At 44.6% G+C, this 9707-nt stretch overlaps 1 protein-coding gene across 1 annotated transcript; it reads left to right on the top strand.

Annotated features, from left to right (window-relative positions):
• Positions 1-798: 798 nt before the first annotated feature.
• On the top strand, positions 799-9474 carry LOC134677819 (cytochrome P450 4C1-like). The gene is made up of 8 exons (XM_063536245.1): positions 799-910; positions 2429-2614; positions 3556-3752; positions 5827-5863; positions 6851-7058; positions 7899-8050; positions 8590-8769; positions 9290-9474. Exons 1-8 carry the CDS (start codon positions 799-801, stop codon positions 9472-9474), a joined length of 1257 nt encoding a protein of 418 aa, XP_063392315.1.
• The last annotated feature ends 233 nt before the right edge of the window (positions 9475-9707 follow it).

Below are 9707 nucleotides of genomic sequence, written 5' to 3'. Positions count from 1 at the left end.
GTATGGTTGGTGGTACGTTTAAGAGAACTAAATGGCATAGTTAATTTTCAAAAAAAAAATGTTTTTTGCAGTTTTTGAAAAAAAATATTTAAAAGTAATTAAATGTAGCATATAGCGTTGTTGTAACACGGGCATTACATTTAAATCGACCAAACAATTGAAATCTATGACATATCAATGTCATTTCGAACATCGATCGACCGAGATTGTACTTAAGTTTAGTAGCAAATGCATGAACTCATTCTAAACACTAATCAATATGTAAACCGGCCCTAAGGCAAGTGTACACGCTTGTAGGGGCCTTATAGGAAAAAAATAAAATATTGATTATCTCCGAAATGGAGTTAATTAGAATATCGGTGTCTTTGAGAAAGTTACTTGATTTAAGCTCAGGAATGCACCCTTGAAATTAACGGAAAACAAAAAAAAACACGGTGTATAATCACGATTATTTAGCAGTGGCGCTAGTGTGCACGTGTATGGGCTCTTCTATCAAAAATGTTTTTGACGGTAACTTTATTTCAGATCGAATGAATTACCTACAAGAAATGGGTCGACTGTCAAACCAATATGGCGGCCTGTCAAGTGCCTGGCTGGTCAACAGACTGTTCATTTGTGAGTACCTGTAGGGACTGGGCGCGTTGGAGGGTCTGCCATCTTGTGGCCTGAATCGGAAACATACACACATTGTTAAATCAAGTGCTAAAGATACAGAGTATAGTCTGAATTCAATATACGCGACATAATCCGTTTCAATAGTTTAATTTTATGAATTAACTTATTTATTATCGAGCAGGTATGACAGATCCGGCGGCTATCGAACTAGTGTCCAAGACTTGTCTGGACAAGGATGAGTTCTCTCTGAAGTTCACCAGGACGGCTATAGGCAACGGCTCTATATTTGCACCAGGTACGAGTACCTATAGTATCTCCTTTTTTTAGGGTTCCGTATAGAGATGCCACGAATAGGCAACTAAGTATTCGGTATTCGGCCTATTCGGCTACTTTGCCGAATATTCGGTATTCGGCCGAATGTTGCCTACTATTCGGCCGAATGCCGAATATCTGTTGCACCTGCGTAAAAAGAAAAGTAGGTACACAAAAAAATAACCAAAAACTAGGTATATTTAATATCAGTCGCACGGCACGCGCGGCCGGAGCGGCGGCCGAGTCTCAGGCGGCGGTGAAGCGCCAAAAGTATGTTCCCTTGGGCTCGGGTTATATTTTCGTCCCTTTTGCGGTGGAAACGGCGGGCTGCTGGGGTGCTGACGCGAAACAATTTGTGCGTGACATAGGCCGTCGACTCAGGCAAAAGGGAGAGGATCCCCGCTCCGAATCATTTCTGGTGCAGAGGCTGTCCATAGCCATTCAGCGGGGTAATGCCGTGAGTGTTATGGGCACTTTTGCACCGGAAGCGATAAGGAACGGGTTTTGACGGATAGTTACTTTCGTAATTATTTAAGATGTATTATGTATTGTGTCCAATATTGCTAATTCAAATAAAATCACATCATTATTTAATATTTAAAATGTACTTATTCTTGGAAAGTAGTTAGACACGAAGGTACGTTTTTGAGCATTTGGTCGATTACATATATTTTATTTTTATCATGGGTATGATTCGGTCGCCGAATATTCGGTATTCGGCCGAGAGAGGGGCCGAATATTCGGTATTCGGCCAAATTCACAATTCGAGCATCTCTACTTCCGTACCCAAAGGGTAATAGGGACCCTTTTACTAAGACTGTCCGTCTGTTAGCAGGCTGAATCTCATGAATCTCATGTCAGAGGGCCTACCGCGAAGCACGTTCGACGTGTTGCCTCTCTATCGCACTTGTAAATAGTAAATTGGGAGGCAACACGTCGAACGTGGTTCCTTCCTTCCACAGCCTTCATCACCTTACAGATGTAGTTCATAAAATTGTTTTCCATCGTACTTTCTCGGAACCGTTCGTATTTGTCATGCTACTTCAGTCAATTTCCGCATCGTTTGTACCGAGACTGACTGAAATAGCAAGACAAAATTCTTCTGGACTGACTGAAATAATAAGTTTTTGGCAAAAATTACATTTTTGGTACAAGCTTTTATCGCTGACTGTACTTTTCTTTCCACAGACAACTAATACTCATCGAGACAATTCTAAAAACCCCAAACACAATTCAATTAGGTTTCGTTGTTTTATCACATAGTTCCTATGGCCACCTGCGGTCTCCATCATCAGATCAGTTCGATGGTACCATAATATTGCATTCCGATTTATTAATCATGCAAAATTTCAGCTCGATCGGAAACCGGGAAGTGGATCAAAAACTTGCAAGATTTGATTACACACAGACAGACAGACAACGGTCAGATGAAACTAAATAAAAGCTTGTAAAAAACATCTGTATTTAGGTCAAATAACTCAAATTCAAACTCTGTTCACAGTAAACATTTGGCACCCTCGCCGAAAAATCAACTCTCCATTCTACAGTTTGAAGAACTTGAACAAAATAGTACCCCAGTTTGACACGCAGAGCACCATCATGGTGGACCTGATGAGGGCTGAGGTCGGACGAGGGGATTTCTCCATCTGGGATTACATCACTACGTACACATTCGATTCTGTTGGTGGTAAGTGAACCCAGTTATCAGGCTGCGTTTCCACCAAAGATGTGCGAAGATGCGTAGCGAGGGATATGCAGAAAAGTGTAGCAGTATAGTAGATTGTTAACCAAGGGATGAACCACTCTCACTGCGTTCGAGCTCCAAACTACCTCGGCACTTGGCTTGGCAGAAATGATGCTTTTCACCCGAGTTAAACACTCTACTTTTCATTTCAAATACGAGGAAAATAAAATGCATTATGTTTTTTTTTAAACATGACTAAAGTATAAATATTTATAATATTTTATGAGGATACTTTCAACTAACAATTTAGGCATAAGTATCGTTTATTTATGGAATGGGGAGTCAAATATCAGAATGGAAATTGTATACAATAATTGGGTACAAATCCATTAATACCCAAATTTCAATTAAGTACTTATCGAAAAAATTATAATAAAATCGTACTTGGAACCTTAAAATGCTCTAGTGCAGAAACGTATCATTTTCTGCACACCTTTTAGAACAACAATGACCCTCTTTCAGAGCATGAGAAATGAAAAAATAACTTAATCACTTTTACGGGCCTTACGAATGGGGCCAGTACAGCGGAGTCACGCACACGAATTCGAGCCAATCGTGCAATCTAACGCCACAAAGCGATTGGTTGATGAGGTCGCATCACGCCCGCGATTGGTCGCAAGTAAGTTGCGTTAGACTGCACGATTGGCTCGAATTCTTGAGGGACACCGCTGAACTAGCACCATTCATAGTGCCCATAAGGCCCATCCTTCAATATATGGGGCATTATCTTAAAAAGGGATCCGACCTTATTGTCGATGACGCTTACGCCGCACAGCGTCGCGCGGCATTATATTTATATCGGAGCATCGTTAATGGCGTAAGCGCCATCGACAATAAGGTCCCTTTTCATAGATGTCACATATGTCAATGGTTCTCATTCACAGAGTCTGCAATAGGCACTAAACTAAATTCGCAAGGGAACCCAAACCACTATTTGCTGCAAGCCATAGACGCATGTACACACATGGTGGCGAAGAGGATTTTGCAGCCATGGCTCCATCCGAACATTGTGTACAAAAGCTTGCCCGTCTACAAAGAGTTTCAAAAGCATTTAGAAGGCGCCAATGCGTTTTTAGATGAGGTACTTACCTATATATTTTTTAAAGTTTAAAGGGGCCAGAGATACCAGTTCGCCGGACGATATCAGCCAGTCAGTTAATCGCAAAACGTAGTTCCGAACAACTGACAGGCCGATACCACACCCCGGACACTGGCGATAAAAATGTATGAAACAAACGCGTTCCTACGTATAGACTGTGTGCGTAGGTAAGCTCGTGTAGGTCAACGCGTAACATGCTTGTGTGAGTGAGATAAGACGTACGAGGGTTCTCGCCAGTTTGTTGTCAAGTTCGATGACCTCAATTACTCAAAACTCATTGCGCGAATTAGGAAGAAATAAGAATCGTATTATGTTGTAAGGTGGGTATCTAAGCTCAATTTATACAATAGTTTCCTATTTTGAATCAGTATAAACAAAGTAACGAAAATTTTGTAAGGAAATTCAGGCCACCAACATATTACGTAAGTTGTAAACATGATTATTTGTTCATATAGGTATTGTATCGGTTTCAGTGTGATCTGATAGGTTTTGTAAATATTTGTTTAATATTTGAATATTTTACGTGGCCTCCGCTCTGCGCACCGCGTCGTCGCGTCCTTGCCAGCCGGTAACTGTGAGGTAACCGAGAGCGGGTGGGCGGCACTTTCAACGGGAGGCAGGGAGTGTCCATACTGTACGTTAGTACTCTTTATTATACTGTGCCGATACCGTCCGGCGAACTGGTAAGCTGTGGCCCCCTTAATGGGGTTATTAAGCCCCCTCCAGACTATGTGCGTGAATCGCGGGCGAAGCCGCGAACGCGAGTGTGGAGTCGATTTCGCTGTCTGCGAAAATCGACGCCACACTTACGTTCGCGGCTTCGCGCCGCGATTCGCGCACGAGTGTGGAGGAGGCTTTAGAATATTAGAATAAACAACTTTAAAACCTGGGTCTAGAGTTAGACCATAGACCAAGAATAGTCTGCAGTGATTTTGATAGCCCACGCAGTGCAAGTGTTATTTATACGTCATAATTTCATAGAAGTTTGACGTTTAAAATGACACTTGCACTGCGTATTAAATGATATTTATAAGACCTATGTACCAACACAGTGTTGACAATAAAGGGGCCCACTGATTAACAGTTCACCGGACGGTATCGGCCTGTCAGTTAGAACAAAATTTTGACAGTTCCGAACAACTGATAGGCCGATAACGTCCGGCGGACTGTTTATCAGTGGGCCCCTTAACGGTAAGAGCGTGCGACTTGCAGTCCGGAGGTCGCGAGTTCAAACCCCGGCTCGTACCAATGAGTTTTTCGGAACTTGTGTACGAAATATCATTTGATATTTACTAGTCGCTTTTCGGTGAAGGAAAACATCGCGAGGAAACCGGACTAATCCCAATGAGACCTAGTTTCCCCTCTGGGTTGGAAGGTCAGATGGCAGTCGCTTTCGTAAAAACTAGTCCCTACGTCAAATCATGGGATTACCTAGTTGTCAAGCGGACCCCAGGCTCTAGGGCAGCCGTGGCAAAATGCCGGGGTAACGCGAGGAAGATGATTGATCTTATCTTATCTTATCTTAAAAACGGGTTTATTTAATTTGTTACCTTTATTTCCGACGTTTCGACGCAGATTACACTGGTCGTGGTCGAGGATAACTGATGTCCCAGAAAACGTCAAAATAGATATTTGTGTGATATTGTGATAGCTTAATACATTATACAAGTTATCCAACAACATAATTGCATTTTGCTTATTACAAGCTTTTATTTAGTTTCACGTAACCGTTGTCTGTGTGTAATCAAATCTTGCAAGTTAAATTTGATCCACTTCCCGGTTTCCGATTGAGCTGAAATTTTGCAATATGTAAGTCGGGTGACAATGCAATATTATGGTGTCATCGAGCTGATCTGATGATGGAGACCGGAGGTGGCCATAGTAACTCTGTGATTTGAACTTGAACTTGAACTTGATAAAACAACGAAACCTAATTTTGTTTAGGGTTCTTAGAATTGTCTCGATGAGTATTAGTTGCCTGTGGAAAAAAAGTACAGTCGGCGATAAAAGCTTGTACCAAAAATGAAATTTTTACCAAAAACTTATTTGTTTACAGGCTATAAAAAAGAAACGAACGGAAATAAAAGAAAACAGTAAGTAATTAACAACTAAGAAGTAATTATTAGGGTTCTCGCTAAATTGGAAATTCTATAGCGTTAGTATTGATCAACCAATTTAGCTAGGAACCTAAATGACTGAACGTCATGGTACAAACACAAGCCTCTTGTTTTATTTATCTCACTGAGGTCCACTTGCACCATCCCACTAACCCGGGGTTAACCGGTTAAACCTGGGGTTGCCATGGTTACCCATACAATTTGACACTAGGTTAACGGTTTAGCCGCTTAACCCCGGGTTAGAGGGATGGTGCAAGTGGGTGTGAGGAGTTAGGTCGATGTGTGTAAAATTGTATTGTCCTTTAACCTCTAGCCGATACGTCAAACCCAAGCAAAAAGAAATTTTATTTTGTCAACAGAAAGTTCAAATTAGAATGGATTAGGAGACCTTTTTATAGGTCTCTGGGTGGCTTCTTCTTCTTCTTCTTCCTCAGCGAGTATGCGCCCACTGTTGGGCATACGCCTCTCCAAATCTCCTCCAAGCAGCCCTATTTGCTGCTTCTCTCCTCCAGAGCGGGCCTGCAATCTTTTTAATGTCGTCCTCCCATCTTGTTGGAGGTCTGTGATCTGGTCTTTTTGAACGAGGCCTCCACGCTAGGACACGCTTGCTCCATCTCATATCATCTCTGCGACATATGTGCTCGGCCCAGGCCCATTTAAGAGTAGCAATCCGTCGGCCGATGTCTACTACTTTGGTCCGTCGCCAGATCTCCTCGTTTCTAATTCTGTCGCAGAGAGATATACCGAGCAATGTCACTATAATATATACAGCTTTCGTATCCTGAATACAGCTTTTTGTATTATTCGGTTTTAAGGATGATCGACTCACGTTAGACCGGGCCGTGTCCGGGCCGGAGCTGCCGGCGCTTACTTTTCTATGCTTTTCTGACATGACAGACAATCACGTGACGCTTTTCATAGAAAAAAATGCATTATGTTTTAAATATTTTAAATATTTTCTAGAAAACACCAAAAAAACGGACTGGTCGATTTTTCTCGACGTAATAATCGAGTCTTCTGGAGGCATGAACAATGGCTATTCCGACATGGAACTTCGCGAAGAAATAATGGTGATGATGGTAGCCGGGAGCGACACGTCAGCCACAGGAGCCTGCTTCACCGCTGTCCTGCTGTCGCGGTATCCTGAGGTGCAGGAGAGAGTGCACCAGGAGTAAGTTTTTTTTTTTTTATTATTATTATGAATGGGCTTACTCATGGCCACAGACTAGCCGAGGCGTAGACGTGGCAGTTGAAGGGGCATTTCATGATGGAAGCGACACGTCAGCCACAGGAGCCTGCTTCACCGCTGTATTGCTGTCGCGGTATCCTGAGGTGCAGGAGAGAGTGCACCAGGAGTAAGTTGAAGGGGCATTTCATGATGGGAGCGACACGTCAGCCACAGGAGCCTGCTTCACCGCTGTCCTGCTGTCGCGGTATCCTGAGGTGCAGGAGAGAGTGCACCAGGAGTAAGTTGAAGGGGCATTTCATGATGGGAGCGACACGTCAGCCACAGGAGCCTGCTGCACCGCTGTGCTGCTGTCGCGGTATCCTGAGGTGCAGGAGAGAGTGCACCAGGAGTAAGTGGAAGGGGCATTTCATGATGGGAGCGACACGTCAGCCACAGGAGCCTGCTTCACCGCTGTGCTGCTGTCGCGGTATCCTGAGGTGCAGGAGAGTGTGCATCAGGAGTAAGTTGAAGGGGCATTTCATGATGGGAGCGACACGTCAGCCACAGGAGCCTGCTGCACCGCTGTGCTGCTGTCGCGGCATCCTGAGGTGCAGGAGAGAGTGCATCAGGAGTAAGTTGAAGGGGCATTTCATGATGGGAGCGACACGTCAGCCACAGGAGCCTGTGCGCTGTGCTGCTGTCGCGGCATCCTGAGGTGCAGGAGAGAGTGCATCAGGAGTAAGTTTTAGTTTTATCACGATGAGTCTCAGTTGTCTGTGGAAAGAAAAGTACAGTCAGCGATAAAAGCTTGTATCAAAACTTAAATTTAAATTTTCAATCCAGATTGCTCGAGGTTTTCGGCGACTCGGACCGAGCGGTCACAGCAGAAGATCTGCCGCGACTGAAATACCTGGAAGCTGTGTTCAAGGAGAGTCTGCGGCTCTACCCACCCGTGCCGATAGTGGCGCGGGAGGTGCACAGCGATCTAGTTTTACGTAAGATTCCTAATTATAAACTGAAATAATCGCGGCAGGTGGTGCCATTCGGCCTCCGAGCCATAACGGCATAGGTCAAATTTTTCCAAGTATATGCACTTCACAAGGCTTATGGCGCCCCCTGGACTTTTTTAAGGTTGAACAGTATGGTTGGACCTTCTAACTGGATCATCTCAGGTGATACCGAGCTAGCGAGAAAGATGGCTATGGATAGATGGAGATTCCTAATTGTCGTCCCACGGGCAAAGGTAGCTTATGGCGTATGGCGCTATTATTAACGCAGCTCCAATATTATTGCGGTGCTATGCGATACGTAAGCACAGAATAAATAATACTAGGTACTACCGTACAGAAAGGAAACTTCTTACAAAACCGAATTTTGTCAGCGATTCAGGGACGAATCATACTGTATTCTTGTATGTGAAGTCCCCAATCCGCATTGGGCTAGCGTGGGGATTATAGCCCAAGCCCTCTCGCTTATGAGAGTAGGCCGGTGCCCGCAGTGGGACGTATATAGGCTGAATTATCATTTATTGCAGCATCAGGCGTAACGCTAGTGGACGGCACATCAGTTATGATCAACATCTGGGGCGCGCACCGCAATCCCGCGTACTGGGGCGCCGACGCGGAGCAGTTCCGTCCCGAGCGCTTCCTCGACGGCGCGCTGCGACACCCAGCGCAGTTCATACCCTTCAGTTACTCTGTCAGAAACTGTATAGGTTTGTAATGTACATTTTTCTTACTCTATAGCATCAGGCGCAAGGTTAGTGGACGGCACATCCGTTATGATCAACATCTGGGGTGCGCACCGCAACCCCGCGTACTGGGGACACGACGCGGAGCAGTTCCGTCCCGAGCGCTTCCTCGACGGCGCGCTGCGACACCCAGCGCAGTTCATACCCTTCAGCTACTCTGTCAGAAACTGTATAGGTTCGTATTATGTACATTTTTAAAACTATTTTTCTTTTGCAGCGTTGGACAAGATGTTGGGTGTACCACAGCCATAATTTTCGTGCCTGTCTAGACGGCTTCGTCGAATGACTGTATTGACTAATACCAGCAAGGCCTTATTGGCCCTCTGTGTTAGAAGGTCAGACGGCAGTCACTTTCGTACAAACTAGTGCCTATACAAATTCTAGGGATTAGTTGCCAAGCGGACCCCAGACTCCCATGAGCCACGGCAAAAATGTGAAGACAACGCGAGGAAGATGATGACAAATTTAAAACTTTTTATTCCAGGTCAAACGTACGCCATGCTGTCAGCTAAAACAGCCTTAGCTAACCTGCTTCGGCGCTACCATCTGCTGCCGCCGGCCGGCGCGCGCGCAGACGACTTACAGCGCCCTCTACCTGTCAAATTCGACATTATGATGAAGGCTGCCGACGGCTTTGCTGTCAGAATAGAGGAGAGAAAAACTATATGAGTTCTTGAGTTTTGTAGAGATTATATTTTTAAATTCTTGAACTCGTATCATTTAAACCAAAATCACTCTTCGATTATGTTTGTATTTGTGGCGGCCTGCTCATTTTCATATAAAAAATGAAGACTGTACACGGCAACCCCAACATTGGACAGAAACCAGTGCCGTCTTTACCATAAGGGCACACGGGGCCCGTGCCCAGGGCCCCCATCCGCAGGGGGCCCCGAAGGACAGAC

This window comes from Cydia fagiglandana, chromosome 27 (genome assembly GCF_963556715.1).
Source record: "Cydia fagiglandana chromosome 27, ilCydFagi1.1, whole genome shotgun sequence".
NCBI classification, from domain to species: domain Eukaryota; kingdom Metazoa; phylum Arthropoda; class Insecta; order Lepidoptera; family Tortricidae; genus Cydia; species Cydia fagiglandana.
Note: the sequence above shows the minus strand (reverse complement) of the source record. Positions and strands in the feature narration are given on the sequence as shown.